General features: G+C 35.0%; 1 protein-coding gene across 1 annotated transcript; it reads left to right on the top strand.

The window, feature by feature from the left end:
• The first annotated feature begins 4,229 nt into the window (after nt 1-4,229).
• On the top strand, nt 4,230-11,611 carry Fgf20 (fibroblast growth factor 20). The gene is made up of 3 exons (XM_026389500.2): nt 4,230-4,515; nt 10,089-10,192; nt 11,366-11,611. Exons 1-3 carry the CDS (start codon nt 4,230-4,232, stop codon nt 11,609-11,611), a joined length of 636 nt encoding a protein of 211 aa, XP_026245285.2.
• The last annotated feature ends 6,476 nt before the right edge of the window (nt 11,612-18,087 follow it).

Below are 18,087 nucleotides of genomic sequence, written 5' to 3'. Positions count from 1 at the left end.
TGAGAAAAACAATGTTTCTCACTGAAGTTCAATATCTGTTTGTTTATTTTGCTATGCAGACCTTGATTATATAATCAAAGAACTGTATTTGAAAGCTACTTATTTTTTTAAGAAATAATATTGTTCCCTTCTGTGTGGTTATGTTATTTATTTAATACAGCTAGGTTCATATGTTTCTGGTTTTATTCCATTTCTCCACCTTATCCTAGTTTATTTTATTTTACTTTTAAAAGTACGTAAAACATGAACATTTCTCCAAAATTCAAAACTCTATAAAAAGTTTTCAGAAAAGTGTTACTCCTCTCTTTTACTTCATTCACTGCATAACCAATTGTATTCGTTTTTAGTTTATCCATCCTGTGTTTAGTTTTGTTAAATAAGCATACATACCTAGAAGTTTCTTATTTTCCTTCTTTATTACAGAAAAGTCAGCATACTACTGACTTCTGTGTACTTTTTTGTACTCTTTTTCATCAGACTTTTAACAATGTGTCCTGAAAATTCTCCATATTAGTTCATAGAGATCTTTATAATTTTTTGCCAGCTATATAATTCACTATTATATGCATTATAATTACAAGTAATTAATAAAATTGTACAAATGGACTTTATTTTATTGGGGGCATAAATCATGACTTTAAAATCAGTTCTTTTTCTAGAGTTAAACACGTAGAAGCATAAAAGGTATTCTATCCTTTCTCATAAGATCTTTGTAAGAACAAAGATCCATGACAATATACTAACTGGAAAGCTATATAGGATTATATGGTCTGGAAAACTGTAACTACATTTTGTGGAAGTAGAAATTGTATCACATATTTGTATAACAGCACGGCAAGTGTGGTCTCTAGGAAGTATAGGTAAAGTTGATTAGATTGCAGTGTATACTTAAAAGTTGAATAATGTACTCTTGTAAAACACTCTTCAAAATTATTTAACTTCCCATGATATCATCACAGTATGTGCAAAAAAATTCTTTAGTGTTATCTTTTCCTGTCACATGACTACAGCAAACAAAAGAAATCCTTATCTTTCTGTTTCTATTCTGGTCCTTTATAAAATGGCATTAAGCACCATTCAAAACTTACACATTAAAGGTTTAGGTTGGGAAAAAAGGACTTATTTTGCATTTCAAACAAATCACATTTGCTAAATTATGAAGTTAAAAATTTCCCAGCAATAGAAGTTGTCTAGCACATTATATGCTCAGAAAATTTCATAGTTTTAAGAACTCTTTTCTATATATTGTCATATGTAAGTCTCATAGCAACCTTAGACAAAGTAAACTAGGCAAAAATTATATTTTTTTCATTTTACAAAAGAAGAAATAGAGGCATTTTAAGAGTTTAAGTAAAATGCACTGGGATGTTGGACAGAAATGAGACAGAATCCAGGACAATTTTTTTTTTCTCAAAAAAGTGGACGTGCCTATTTCCTATGGTTATTGTGGTGATCAAAATAATCGAATTTATATAAAAATGCTAAGGTGTACAAAGAGAAGGTAGTCCTATTATTAAAATAGATGGGCCTTGTTGAGTGAAGAATTTCGTGTGTGTGTGTGTGTGTGTGTGTGTGTATAGTACAAGAGATTTAAAAAGTCTAAGAGCTATAAATTGCACAATAACAGCAGGTTTTAAAGTGTTCATGTGAGGAAATATTTTATAGACTAAACTAGTAGCTCTAAGACAAGTGACAATAACATACATTCATTACAGAATAATTAACAGCATTATATGTTGCACAGAACTTAGACCTTGAAATAAACCTCATTAAAAGGCACTTGATCTAAGTTTAAAACCTTTAAGTATCTCCTCTTTAAAAGTGATCAATGTATGTTCTGGCTACTTCAGTTATCCTGCTATGAGATTCACACAACTTTGATCTAACTTTCTTTGATTTAACACTGCAATTAAGAAGATTTGGTTCAAAGTAAAAGCTCATTGGTTGATGTTTTACACTGATGTGATAATGTTTACACAGATGTGCTTTGAAATCTTGATTATGGTGGATTTGGGGGTCCTACCACAGGACAGACTGCTATTATTTGAAAGGTGAAATGATATGACATTTACCTGGTACAACCTTTAAAACAGACTTAGCAGCATACTGTTTCTAAAGTGATTTATTTGTTTATTGTTTTAGCCAGTGTTTTTGTTTTATTTCATATCTATCAATAGTAAATCACTTACTTTAAGGACTCTTTTATAACTTGGTTGCACAAGGGTCAGTACTTAGGCCTGCAGTGATGAAAAGGTGTAACTTTACCTACTCTAAAACACCTGCCAAATAATTAGAAAAAAAAAAAAAACCTTCAGAGAAAATAAAATAAACCAGTCAAATCCAACTGAGCTCCCAGCTGAACAGACCATGAAACATGCCTAAAAAACTAATCTTGAGTGATTCTCTAAAACTTTTTGCTCAGGGGAAGCATAAATCTGTTGAATGATTCTCAACTCCTCAGCCACTGAAAAATGTTAACAGAAGGATCTCAAATTTAACTATTGGTACAAAACCAAAGTTTTAATGTTTAAATGGACATCAATCTTTTTTATGTAAATTTTAATTTATGTATGACAGCAGAATGAATTATAATTCTTATTCGTGTCTTCATACATGTACTTTGGATAGTAATGATCATCACACTCCACCATCATTAATTACCCCATGCCCCCTTCCTTCCCCAAATGGACATGAATCTTTAACTTCCTCACTTCAGTGGCTTTTGTTTTACAAATGTGTACAGGCATGCTCAGATTTTACCAGTAACTTTTGAAGTCTCAAAATGCATCAAGATTCAACACTGTTTCTATTTAGTTGTTGATTTTTAAAAAGATTTTGTAATTGAAATTGGAACAACAACAACAACAACAAAAGCTAGCCTTTAGGAAAATGCATCTAAGAAGAACAGAGAAGTGCTCTTACATTGGATAAGAGCCCCAAAGACTGCTCATCACTGGTGTCACTATTCCATAAACTCATTTTTCTCTTCATGGCAAAATATAAGAATATAGACCATCTCTTTCAGTGTATATATTTTTGTCCCTTGATTCATGAGTATATTTTGCTATTTTATTATGCTAATTAAATGACCAAAAACTTAGCATACAATTTCAAACTTCCATTTAGATATAAGTCAGTCTTAGTTATATCATATGCTATCTGAGTAAAGATAAACATTAAAGAGAACTTGGAAAGGGAGGGAGGGTGTTCCTAACCTAACCTTGATTATGTAAAGAAAATCCCCCATCTAAATGATAAAAGAAAAGAGTAATGCTTGTACATTTTATTAGTGTTTTAAAATTAGTGAGTTAAACTGTCAAAGCTTTGATTTTCCTTTCATGTGTGTCTGGGCAGGTCTAAGCCTCAGGTAACGCCCTTTTTCCTTCTCCCTCTTTTACCTTTCTTTGCACCTGTCCACTGCAGGCTCCCAGCAGTTCCCAAGAAGCACAATTCTCCTCCTCTCCTTTTTTCCCTCACCCATCTCCTCCTATTCTGCCCCCCCTTTTCTGTATACTGCCAAACTGGGCTCCTTTTCGCAGCCATCTATCACTGAAAAGGGGCTCACATCAAAGTAGGTTGCACAGCAGCAGCCAAACAGCATCATCCATGTCCCAAAGACAACCTCAAAGAGAGACCTCGACTGAGCCTCCCCGAATTTGCTGTTTGACTTTGGCAAGTGCAGGAATGATTTTTGAAGAGTGCATGGGTATAGAATCATCAAGGGTCCCCTTTGGTCACTTCCGAAGAGCAGAAACGTGTTGAGAAGAGGTCGGTTTAAGATTTCAAACAGAACCAACCTCCCCAGCTCGCATGAAAGGACTTGATTAGCATATGTCAAGAGGACCGGCATATATACTCGGTGTGTATGTACACAGGACTCTGATCTGATCAGTTTGCGGAGTTGGAGCCCCAGCCCCCAGGCCCCAGCCCCCAGCCTCAGCACCAGCCCCAGTCGCAGCCCAGTACTGGCAGCGGCACCTACAGATGTTTCTGCAAAGCCAGCAGCCAGCTCTCACCTACCCAAGGAGAGAAGACCGCTCCAAGACCGTGAGAGCTTCCCTGCATTCTCAGTGCACAGTCCCTGCATCGACCTCACAGGAGTAACCTGGCCTTAACTTTTTGCGCTTGTTTTACTATAATTTCTCTCCATCCCCCTCGACACTCCGCTACATATTTTTTGGGGGGGTCTTTTGTTTTCCGGATCTTCACCCTTTCCCTCAGGCCTCTCCATGGCTCCCTTAGCTGAAGTTGGGGGCTTCCTGGGCGGCCTGGAGGGCTTGGGCCAGCAGGTGGGCTCGCACTTCCTATTGCCTCCTGCCGGGGAACGGCCGCCGCTGCTGGGCGAGCGCCGGGGAGCGGCGGAGCGGGGCCCCCGCGGAGGGCCAGGGTCTGCGGAGCTGGCGCACCTGCATGGCATCCTGCGCCGCCGGCAGCTCTACTGTCGCACCGGTTTCCACCTGCAGATCTTGCCCGATGGCAGTGTTCAGGGCACTCGGCAGGACCACAGCCTCTTCGGTAGGTACTGGCATCCCGCCTGTGTCCCCCAAACTTGGCTCCTCTTCCCCTCCCCTTGTACCTCCCTCCTCGTTTGTCAAGGGTGTCAGAACTGCGAGCAACCCAGTGTTCCCCTAGACCCATCCAGCGCAAGATGCAGGCTGAGGCTGAAGGGCGACCTAGCTCAGGGGCAGGAAGGACTTTTCCTATCTGCTTGCATCTGTAGCCTCTAGCTACAGGCTACATCTGTAGCCTCTTTTCTCCAGGAGGAGAAAGGATGAGTGGTCTGGGTGAATCTTTCTATTCTGCCTTTTTGAATGCCTGGAACACCAAGACCTGGACTCAGAATCTTAATTTTTTTCTTGTACTTCTTTCCTCCCATGCAGTTTATTATTATTTTTAAATTCCTGTTATTTTTCTCCTGTGTCCTTTCACACTCGCCCTAGTACCATACACTTTTTGAACATTAATAACAGGAAGTATTCCTCTTCTTTAAGCGTGTTCTGCAGTTATGGAGTTGATTATCCACCCGTGGCTACTGCTCTGCAGGTTGCCCTTGCACAGGATGCAAGCATTTGAGTATCTACCTCTAGAAAACTGTAAATGTTCACCTGAAGAAGTAACAGATTAACTTTCCATGGGCGCCATTGCTACTGTCTAGCTCACCTGGCTGCAGTTCTCTGAGCTGGAGTTCTATTTGAGTGAACCACCCCCCCCCCCGCCAAAAAAAAAAAAAAAAAAAAAAAGCTACTGAGCATGCCTAGTACTTCAGCCCAGTACCTCTTTAGAAATTGCGAAATTGAAAAGCAGTGATCTTGGTATTGACCTTAAGTAAGAGGAAATGGGGAAGCGAAAGAAGATATGGGTGGGAACACATAGGTTTCAGAATACCCCTGGCAGTGCCTCAGAGAAGAAGGGGTTAAACGAAACAAGCAAAGATCAAGACAGCCTGTGATAGATTTGCAAAGTCTATAATGTTAATTACTCTCTAACTATTGAATAACTAGTAAGTGCCCTCCTCAGTATGAATATTATTTTTCTTGTCTGTACAACCATGAATTAAATTAGGTGCTTTCTGGTTATAACATCCCAGGATTTTTTCCTCATAGCTAAAGTTCTCATTATATCAGTTAACTTGCTATCACTCTCAAGGAATTTTGATTATCTGATTTGTGGCATCATTGGAGAGATTCATCAAATTGAAAAAAAAAGATAACATTTACAGTTCTGTATAAGCACAACACATTCTCCTTTCCCTTCCTTTGCACCATGAAACTCTTTAAGAATCTCATTTCTAGATGGCCCTCTCTTCTATCTTGTCCTTATTCCCTTGTTCTTACGATCTTGTTTCTCTTTTGACTTGTAGTACTCATTTAAACTTGAAGAAGTGTAAATCTCCATTTAAGGGACATTGGTGACTTTAGATGTAGAAATAAGCATGTGGTGGTCATTTGGTAGCACTTAAAGGCTTAGAAAATTAACTTTTTAAAAACCATATGTTTGCAGCTTCCACTGATCTCTTCCAAATTCCCATTGACCATGAGTCAAGAGTGTCATGACCTAGTGGCCAACCTGGGGTCACTTTTGGAAAGTATTTATTTATTTATTTATTTTTAATTGAGGAAGCTGAGATTCTGATTCTAAAGAACTTTGCTGACACCAGGTGGCTCAGCTCTTTTACCTTTTACCTCTGCTTATTACAGAAAAATCTTCCATCTATCAGAAAGGTTGAAAAATGGACACAAAAGGTGATAACTCTTATAGGTAGAGCAGGTAGAAGTTAAGCTTTGGTAATATTCAGATTTCCCCCCTGTGATACACAATGTAACCTTGGAAATTCTCCCTTAAAGGGGTTTTTAATTCAAATGTATTCACCTCAGTGACAAGAGTTGTCCCTTCTGCTTTGTGTCTCTTTATAAGATTGACTCAATTTGAGGAGATTAATACATATTTGTAGACTTGATAATATTCATTCAACTCGTGTTTAAATCCATTCCTTTATGAGTGGATATTGCATTATTAGAATTATCATCTTGCTAGCATGTTTTTAAACTAAAATTGTATATAATTACTTAGTAATTGCAAAAATATTATTTAGACTGATTTCAGTCAGTTTGTGATGGTTTAAGTCATGCTATGGTGGGAGACTATATGTAGGAACAAAATATTCACTGTTACATAAAAGAAAGATAACCCAGATTAGTTTGGTAGTCTAAAGTAATGAACAGCCTCTTTAGATACATTATACTGCATCCTAGTGGCCTTCAATAGCTTAGACATCACAATTTACTAGAGGGTGTATAGGTGAGAAGAAAATTCATATCCAACATGCATAACATTATATGCTTCTCTCTGTGTTTGTCTTCTTTTGCTAGTGCCTCAATTACTAGTTAGTATTTTTCTCTTTTTATTTTATACTCGTTTCTGTGTCATCAAAGTAAGAATTTTAACAAAACTCAAGTATGGCTATTTGAGATATTAAAAACCATTTCTGATAATTCTATACTAATTTGGCTATGATCAACTACAAACTCAGAATTCTATATTTTTAAATTTCAAAACCACATCAATAGAACATAGAGAGGTCTCAGTGAGGTTAAATAATTTCCTATCTGAGTTAGCTCTTTATTTATAGCAGAGTTGTTCTGTACAGAAGTACAGTAGGAAGACTTTACCTAATATGTAAACATGGAATCATTTCTTTAAGAAAAAAAGTTCAGCTTAAGATCAAACATATTCTTTTAAAGCCTTTTCCTTTATTCTCCCCTATTCTCCATAGATTTGTCTGATGTGGTTGCATTGTGGGTTGACTCACCTGTTTATTATGATTTAAAAAAAGGCTGGCTTTGAAAATGATACCAGAAAGACAAAGTACCTCCAAGTCTTTTTATGGGACACTGGGCATTAGAAAATCTATCTAAAATCTGTGATTACCTCTTAAGGAAAGTTTTTCATGTCCACCCTTTGTAAAGGAATTAGCTTAGTTGCCACCTCATATTATAAATAAGAAAGACTTGTCAAATCTCATTTAGGAATCAAACGATTACAAATTACTCTGTGGTATACTATTTCCTTGAGGAGAAAAAGGATCAGAATTATAAAGTGTGGCTAAAATCTTTAAGAGGGACATGAAAACACATAACCTTTTTCCCATCAGTTCTATGAGCCATTATTTATGCATGGTTATGTAAACTGTTTTGAATGCTGTTTAATAAAGTTGAAACTATTGAGTATAATTATTCTAAGAACACATGTAATCTTTTTTTTTCTTTTTACAATTACATGTTTTTTTGGAAAGGTTACAGCATTATATTGAGGGGAGGATTGAAATGTAGGTGGTTTACCATTTCGTTTTTCAGGAAAGGCATACTATGTGAGATGTAATATAATTAACATATCTGGAAATTAAACTTACAATCTATCATACTTGAAAATTGGTTCTATTCTACATTCTAATTAGTTAAGCAGTTCCTGTACTTTAAAAGACAAGAGTATCTTAATATAAATCAGATACTTAGAGGGAATTAAGTTGCATGTATATCAACTATAGTATACTTTTAATTAACAAATATTCAATATGATTTGAAGTAATTACACATTTGTAACTAAAACCTGGATAAAATGGCATTGATTATATTTTCATATCAATTATGTTTTAGGCCTGTATTTTGTTACTAACAGAGTCTTTCATTGATGAGCTTGGCAGGGGTTTGATTCTCTTTTACTCCCCCACTATACAATTGTCAATATGAGGGCTATCTTATGGAGTCTAGATCTTTCTGCTACATCTTATCTTCTCCTCTGCTTTTGGCTTTCAATTAAGGACACCGGCTCTTTCAAGCCACCTATAGACTATTTAGTAGTGTATTGTTGCTCTAAGATTCTTGATAGCTCTAGTGTTCTACATGATCTCCTAACAGTTTGAAAGAGCTAGTTTGTCTTGCTAAGAATCTATGTTTCTGCCAGAGTGAATTAAGCTTTGGATAGAATAGAGACCACCATATCAGTAAATAGTCAGATTCTGTACTTTCTTTTGGCCTTGGGAGTATCACGTGTCCAAACAGGAACCCGTACAATAAATCAAGAAATTACTTAAAAGCAAGAGTCAGGCTAAATGGTACACATTTATACTGTTTGTAGAGCTTAAGATGGGTGAAGGGGTGAAAGTAGAAAGTTATTGAGGAAGGCAGATCCAAGCATAGAAACTGTGGTGAAAACTGTTTTCAGCTAAGGGGAAGAACTAGACAAAGGCATTAGTCCAAAGGTTAGTTAAAAAAAAAGAATAAGGCAGAGTGAGGCATTACATTTTTTTTTGACCTGTGGTATATTAGTGTACTAAGTAGAAAGTTTTCAAAACTAATTTCTTATTGATAAATTAAAATGACTCTAGAAAATTAATGATAGCAAAATCTACCTGAATTCTATGCTCTTGATATTTGGCTATAACATGTAATGAATTGTAAAGTCTTTGTACTTCTGTGAACTATACAGTTTATTTTTTTAAAACCATGTCATAGAAAAAAATAACATATTTTGTAATTTCAATTTTTGAAACTACTGTGTGATCCTCAAGAAACAGCCTTCTGGAGTAGAAACATTGAATTAGGGTTCAGAAGATGTAACTTCAAGTATCAGTTCTATCAATTGCAAACATTAAATACCTTAAGCAAGTCAACAAACACTTCTGAGCTCAATTTCTTCATTTGTAAAGTAGGGATAATAATGTCTTTCCTGTATCTTTTTTTTTTGCGGGGGAGTGTACTGGGGATTAAACTCAGGGGCACTGGACCACTGAACCACATCCCCAGCCCTATTTTGTATTTTATTTAGAGATAGAGTCTCACTGAGTTGCTTAGTGCCTCACTATTTTGCTGAGGCTGTCTTTGAACTCGAGATCCTCCTGCCTCAGCCTCCTGAGCCGCTGGGATTACAGGCATGCACTACTGTGCCTGGCTTCCCTACATATCTTAAGCAATTGTTTTTAAGACCAGATGAAAAAATATAAGTTCAAGCCTTTTATAAACTATAAAACTCTTTTATACCCATATGAAGTACGCTCCTGTTAGAAAAAGGTGAACTTGATTCATTGTAAGCAAAAGCAAAACTACTAATAGAAAAAGGTTATAATTATCTAGTGGAACAAACATATTATATTTATTTTATGATATTAATAGCTTCTATTTGTTGAATGCATACATGCATTAATCCTCACCCCTTTCCTTTTGGGGAGGCATTTCATTTGTTGTGCACATAAGGAAATTGGAATTCAAAGAAGACAAATGACTTGCCTGGGGCCTCGCTAGTAAATCACTGAACTGGAATTCAAACCCAGGTTCGTCTGGTTTAGGGTTTCATTCCCTTAAGGTTATACTACAATGAACACTTTTTTCCTTTTTAGTCCTTTTTTTTCCATCTGAGAAGTGGGATTCCGTAATAGTTGAATAGTACTTTTCAGTTGATTAAGGACTTCTGTATACATAAATATATTTATCAACATTGGCCTACTACAACAACCACTACTATGATTTATAAGCTTTTTTATTAGTTATATGTGCATTCATAAGTACAAATCACTATTTTATTTATAAATTTAGGTATCCTGGAATTCATCAGTGTGGCGGTGGGACTTGTCAGTATTAGAGGTGTGGACAGTGGTCTTTACCTTGGAATGAATGACAAAGGAGAACTTTATGGATCAGTACGTATTTTTATTATTATTATAATTCTTGAAATTATGACTACCTTGTTTTGTGATTAAAATATCTATCAATAACGTTTGTGAGAAGTATATGAAATATTCTTATATAGAAATTAAAATCTACAGCATTGTAAATTTTCATATATCTAGGCAAACTGAATTTGTAGTTGCAAATTCAATTGAATTTGTAATTTGGAAAAAATTAGTAAGATGTGCCACTTTCCCACCTTTTTTCTAACATGAAATCCCTTCTAAAAGTCAAATTCTCTGTAACTATTTCCATAGAGAACTTACTTTTTATGACTAAGCTGGTGGCACTGTTACTTCTTCTGTTTAAAATTTCAATTGAGACCAATATCCAGCTAGAAGCTTAATATACACTGAAGAAAATTGGTTGCAATATTTCAATTAATAGATGAATATCTATCTTATGTATAGGTAAAATTTGTATTTTCCAGTTTTTTTAACCAACTCTTCACAAAGAGAAAAATAATTCCATGTTCAGTGATCATAAAAGTAGGATTACAATAGAGAAAATACATATACATAATTTTCATGTATGTGCGGGGGACAAATAAGCAACTCCGGTGTGTCCTTTAGGACAACATATGGTCCATCTTGAAAAGATGAGAAATCATTGGGGTTTTACTATAATTAAATTAATAGTAATATATCAGATAGAAGTTAATCATGGGGAATGTCTTATCAAACAATTAATAAATTCCATAAGAAAATTTATTATTTGGAATGATGATTTTGAATTCAGAACTTGGATCTTAGCGAAATCTTAAATATTCCATGTTGAGAACAGAGACTTAATATATATAACTTTGGCATCAAATGATGAAATAAGATAAATTACAGGTTTTTTTTTGGTGGTGATGATGGCAAGAAGTGAGAATATGGAGCATGGAACAATTCAGAATATTTATTATTTGAAAATAAAATTGGGAAATGACATTTGACTTAAAATTTCTTTGAATTAAACTGCTGGATGAAGTCACCTTGTAGGAATAATTCTAGGTAATATATGAATACAACCAAAATTTAAAAAATAATTTTTTCTTTCTTTTTAGGCAAACAAATAAAAAGATAAAATTGAGACTTTTGTAAGAAAATTATTTCAAAGATTTTTTAAAAAATAGTAGTTATCATTTCTTCCTTTCTTTTTAGGAGAAACTAACTTCTGAATGCATCTTTAGGGAGCAATTTGAAGAGAACTGGTATAATACCTACTCATCTAACATATATAAACATGGAGACACTGGCCGAAGGTATTTTGTGGCACTCAACAAAGATGGAACTCCAAGAGATGGTGCCAGGTCCAAAAGACATCAAAAATTCACACATTTCTTGCCTAGACCAGTTGACCCAGAAAGAGTTCCAGAATTATACAAGGACCTACTGATGTACACTTGAAGCATGGTAGTGTCTTTATTGAAGAATGAAACCACAACTCTCCTTTTATTCTCATAGTTCCCATCATTAAATAATAATAAGCAAGGAAGATATTCAGAATATTATTGTCTGATTTTTACTGGGAGATTAAATTTGGAAAGAAGACTGAAAAAAATTGACTTGAAGTAGATCAAGATCACTCTTTGTAAGTGGATTAAGTTTACTTCATTTGGTTCACTGGCTCAATCCTTAACCAGTACATGGAAGCTGAAAAATCAGTTCAATTCTGGATAAAGGGAAATCCACCTAGTTTGCTGCTGGTGCCTCACCTCTTTGGATTATGTTTACTTTGAATGTTACATTAAAAATAGATACTTCATGTTGAAGACATGGACTGACATAGTTGGCCATGATTATTGCCTCGAAAATTCTGAAGACCTTGTAGGATTTTGCCAGTTATGGCATCGCATGTAAAACAACAACAGCAAAACAACAACAAACATACAACATCCTGATGACCATGGACTATAAAATATGTCACATCAAGTTTGAACATTTTTAAAAAGAATGGACCTATTTATACATTTTCAATTTGCAAATATTTATTATATATTTATTTATTAAAGAGTTTATTTTTTACTGGTGTATGAAGATGATACAAAGAGTAAAAAAACCACAAAACTTCATTGATTGTGCCATTGCTTTGTTGTGGTATCTTGGGCTATAAAGAAGACATCATTATTACAAAACATTGACTATAGAATAAGATCTTAAAGTTGTTTTTAAAAATAAAGCTTAGTGTAGAGTATATTTTTTTGCAATCAGTTGCCTTCAAAATGTAACACTGGTTCCTTTCAGCCTAGAAAAATGCTTTATTGATTTGTATTGAATTTGACACACACTCAAAAGGGAATTAAATGTTTCTATTTAATGTTTTGGTATCATTGCTTTTTAGGCCAAAATTCTATTTATATAACATTTTTAAAAATGACAAAATTCTAAGCACTCTAAATTTAAGCTTTAATTCTTAGAGAATTTTAATGTTGAAATTATCAACTATTATAGCCACTATGTCCATCATTTTATTGATTCAGTGTGGCAAAGACCATTTCTTTCACCTTGTGTCACCATAGGAAGAAAAAAAATTTCTTGCTCACCTCTCTTATAATAGTAAGGCCCATCTTCTTGAGTCTGGTATCCTTTCCATTTATTCAGCAGATAGTCTTTAAAGGTTGCAATACACCAGACACCGTGTTAGAAATTATGGAAAATGTGGTAATCAAGATGAGGTGGGCCCTGCATCGTGGAGCTTAAGGTCTGGTAGGGGAAACACTGGGTAAACAGGTAAGCTAACAAATATCACAGTTGTGAATTGTGATGAGTTCTATCAAGAAAACAAGTTTTAGACACACAAAAAAGAGAACAAGTTTGGATAGGATGGTTCAGGCTTCTCTAAGAAGGTGACATTTTCTAATGGGCTTAAAAGATAAGAAGGAGCAAATCAGGCTAAAAGGATAGATAATAGATATACAATGAATGTTTAAAATCCCTTCAAGAAACCCACATTTCATACTTTTTAGTATTTTCCACTAATACCTTCAAAGACATCATAGGCAACTGTTGTTTGGGTTTTCATCCACAAGTTTTTTTTTTTTTTTTCATTCCCCAGAGCTGTTCATGCCTATGTGAAATATGTAACACATTTGCTCTCAAAGAAAGATTGTTCAGCTAGCTTTCTATAAGGGAAGCAACTAGTTTTTATTGTGCTGGCAGCAGAATCTTTACTGTAAAACCAAAGTGAGATTTACTAAACAAGTCACCCAGGACAACTATAAAAAAAAAAAAAAGAAAAGAAAAAAAAACTTGAGAATAATTAATTAAAACTTTTGGTAGGAGAAGTATTTGCATTTTTACTTGGAGATAGATCCATTTAATAAAAAATGTGCATACTAATCAATTGGTGATTTTCTGATAGTAGCTTAACATCTAATCAGTGTAGCTGAGTGGATAGTCTCTGTTTGGATCGTGACCTGTATGTTTCCACTACTCCACATCTGCTGGTCCACTGTATCCTATGGTGTTGTTGTGGGATGTTGTTTTCTAATCTCAGGGTCCGATTGTAAAAGTCCTGTCTTGGTGTCCATGAATATTAAAAGTTCACTTCAAACATTGCTGGGGGTGGGGGTTGTTTCCTTCAAATTAATTCCCTGCATTGAATAATCCTTCTCTAATGGAGATACTGTGTAGAGGTTGTCTCTCTTTGTTCTTTCTCAATGATAATGATGACTGGGGAATAAGGAGGGATTATGTCAACACATTGCAGATGTGTGAAGGTGAAATGAGAGTACTAATTATTTACAAGTGAAAGGGCTGAAAGGGAGGGACTGGAGCAGAAATTAGAATATTAGTTACACACACATGAAATTTTGGTTGCTTGGAGCCAAATCTGAAAATCTTTCCCTCATAATGCAGTACTATAATATTTTCTGTGTTATACCAGTAAACATTTTTAAGTGGACAGATAGTGGACTTTAGAATTTTACCAAGTTCTAGTAAGACTAATCCTAAATTCTAGAGATAAATATCTGGTCAATGGTGGCCAATCGTATATATCATGTAAGCCACAGTATTTAATGTAAGGATTGGCATGGGATCCAAGTTGGCCAAACGAACCCTCCCGGATAGATTCTTGCTGGAACTCTAAAGAAAGATGGGTTCTTTTCTGAGATGGAAGGGATTAATAACCATGTAAATTTATAACTTTAGGCCCATCTGTGCTAACATAAAAGGAAATCCTGCCCAAAATTGGAGCTAAAAGTAAGGAAAATAAAGTGGACAGATAGAGTCACGGAGAATTAATCCCAGATCTTAAACCTTATTAAGGAACTCCTAGTATTAGTCTGGCTAGATTTCAGAATTTCTATGGACAAATAACTCCTTTTTATCCCTTCCATTCCCTTCTTTTTGCATAGGAATATTGACAACTTTTATCCTGTTCTATCCTACTGCTGAATGTTGAGAGTGTTGGGGGTGTAAAACTTGTCTTCTGATTCATAGATCCATAGATCAAGAGAAATGTTACTCTAGGAGTTAGACTTACCCCCACTCATCCATACCTATACCTGATTTAGATAATGAAATTTTGGATTTTCAGATGTTGCTAATGAGTTAATACTCTTGAAGACCTTGGCAGAGAGTGAATAGATTTTTCACATGAAAGGTCAGCAGTCAACCATAGCCTACAGATTCTAAATTGGTCCCTGAGCACAACCCCTGCCTACAGGTGCTCATGTTTTTGTACAATCCTTTTGAGGTACATGTGACTTCCTTCTAGAAACAGAATACAGCAAAGAGATGATGTGTCTGTGATTATGCTAAGAGTCTATTTTACGAGCATACTGGAGAGTCTTGTTGCTGAATTAACGAAGTAATAGCTACATTATGAAACCCCAAGTGGCCCCTAGGAGTACAGAACAGCCTCCAACAGATACAGAGCCAAAAGATGGGGCCCTCAGTTTGTTTTATAACTGCAATAAATTAATTCCTCGCTCGGTCTAAGTGAGCTTAGAAGAGGATCCTTACCATCAAGTCTCAAGGATGCAGCCTGCTGGTTGCAGTTCTGTGAAGGCCCAGAACCAAGGGCCCAACTAAAATCTGCCTGAACTTTTGACCCACAGGAAAAGTGAAATAATTAATGAAAATAATTTTATAGTAAGTATTTTACAAGAGTAGGTATCTAATACATTTGTGAATTTGAGGGAACATTTATTATTAATAGATGTGACCTCACATTCTGTTATTTACTGGTGTTTTTATTATTTTTTTTTCAAAATTTCTAAACTATAAGCAATGAAGGCAATATGTCTTCATCTCTGACCCCAGTCTTGGAACTGTTAAATGGAATGCCTTTTTAGAACTGGCCTATAGTTGTGGCCTGGACACATCTTTACTTCAATAAAGTAACCACTTTCCCTTGTATCTGAAACAACTGATAGTGAAGACATCAAATCAAATTTATTGCCTTTTTCATGTAAGGAACTGAGATATGAACTTCTTCTGTTCTCTAATATAAATATCAGAAAGGATCCTGTATGAATGTAGAGGAATCTCATGTGTTTATTTCCATCCCATATTGTACCTTATTCTAGTTATCTTTTATTAGTTGAATGATCCAGGGCTTGTTGGTACAAGTTTCTTGGAACATTGGCCCATTTTTTTCCAGGTGAAGGCAGGTTTGTCATGCATTGAAAACAGCCAAAATACCCTCAAGGCTGCAAGTGTAGGATTTGCCAAAGTTCCCCCACACATTCCACTTTCAGTTTTTCTATTGATTCTTTGAAGCATAACTGTATTTTATTTTTATTTATTATCCAAAGTAAAACTGAATGAATAGGATCTATGTCTAACTTAACAATAGGCTAAGATACTCAAAATTGTGACACATAACTCATCAATAATGAGGTCTCAAACCTCCCAAAGGTGGCCACTTCTATTGAAGCAGCTAAGAGGACCATTCTTTGCAAGTTGTAAACTGATTATTTATTTGGGCAATATATTTTTCCTTAATGTCAAGTTCATTTGACTTCTAATGTCCTTTCCATTTAATATTAACTTTTTATAATATGGTTCTATTTCAATTCCTTCCTGACAAAAATCTACAGGTTGGGATTAGCAAGGATGATACCTTAGCCCTTAAGATATATGATATGTGAGACTAAGGAACTTCACTTTCCTCTAGATAACAATATGGTGATACTAGTTATGGAACGTTGGTGAACATTACATTTTTTTGGTATAATTAAATGGGTAAAACATATTTTGTCCCAGTGATCCGAGGAATTCAGTATATCACCTCTGTTTCTTTAAAACAAACTTAGATATGTATTTTTATAGAACCTATAACCAATAACATTATAATATTTCCATTTAATTGTATTAACCAAACCTATTGTGGATGAGTAATGTACACAGGGTTAAGGCAGAAGAAGTTGAAGGGAAGAAAGGCAGATGCATACTTAATTCAATAGTTTTAACGGTTCACTTATGATTGAATAGAATACTTTTGCAGATCATATCTAGACAGTATTAGTTCCTTAACAGTTTTCTGTATTTTACATGGTTGGGAACATGTAAATAATATCACAAAATAGTACTGAATGAAGAAACAGTTTCAACTGGTTGTGTTTATCCATGATACCAATTCATCTTCTAGTATGAAATTACAAAATTTCCCACAATTTATTCTCAAACACAGCTTTACTTTTTTTTCCCCTAGAGCATGCTGGAGCATTGTTCTTGTGACTATTTTTTGCCCAACATAACTTTAGTTTGAAGAAACAGACAAATTTTGCATAGTGTGATTCATTAGAGTGAACAAATATTGACTGGTTAGCTTTTCTCAATGGAGGTTCTGCAAGAGAACCAAGCTTCACAAAAAATGATATGCGTGACTATATTTTTAATCTTTAGATACATAGGATATAATTTATTGTGTTCACATAATGCATTTCTTATGGTGAATACTTTTAGGAATCCTGTAGGGAAGCCATGTTATTGTCAAAGCACCCTCGTCTCTCAGACAGAATTAACTATTTCCACATAGATCAGGCATATTAGTATAATTCTATTCAAGCTTAACCAAAATTCTATCTGCCACTAATTTTTAAAAGTTTGAGAGCAAGTAGGTAGTCTGGTATGACTCCAATGCCAGTTAAATCTGTTGAGCTTCAAAATAATGTATTCTTTGTATCCTTCATATTGCTTCCCCTTAGGCATTATGTAACGATTCATGAAAGATGTGCATTGCCTTGTACATGTAGCAACACACTTATTGACTATTCTACTCAATAAATAGAACTATTTAATTTGCATTACTATATTGATAAAAGTATTATAGTGTTTTTTGATCATATTGATACATTAATAACCCAGAGACTGTCCTAGAATGTGTTCAAATCAATTTTCATTACCATCAATTAGCTTTTATAGTCTCTAAAATAGAACAGATTGATGTCTTTTATGGTTGAGCATTCTCTTGTGTCCTGGCCATTACCTGGGACACTTCACTCATCAGTAATAAAGACTCAAACCTCCCTTACCTGTAGATGCTCTTTAATGTAGGATACTCTGAGACCATGGCTCTTCTCCATGGTCCTTATTTCATCAATAAATCGACCTTCAATATGGTTAAAATATAAGAATATGAAATTTTATGGCTTCAGAGTAGCTTGCATGTAGTTTCCCAACCATTTGATCAAAGCGAGTTTGGATATTTATTTTAACATTTCTGATACCCAGAAATGAACATCTGTTCTTATTTATCTTCTTTTTCTTTTTTGGTACTGGGAATTAACGCAGGGGCACTTAACCATTGAGTTATATCACCAGCCATTATTATTTTATTTTTTATATTGAGACAGGGTCTCATTAAGTTGCTTAAGGTCTCACTAAGTTACTAAGGCTGGCTTTGAACTTGCAATCCTTCTGCCTCAGCCTCC

This window comes from Urocitellus parryii, chromosome 14 (genome assembly GCF_045843805.1).
Source record: "Urocitellus parryii isolate mUroPar1 chromosome 14, mUroPar1.hap1, whole genome shotgun sequence".
In the NCBI taxonomy this organism is placed as follows: Eukaryota; Metazoa; Chordata; class Mammalia; order Rodentia; family Sciuridae; genus Urocitellus; species Urocitellus parryii.
This window is presented reverse-complemented; position numbering and strand designations above follow the sequence as displayed.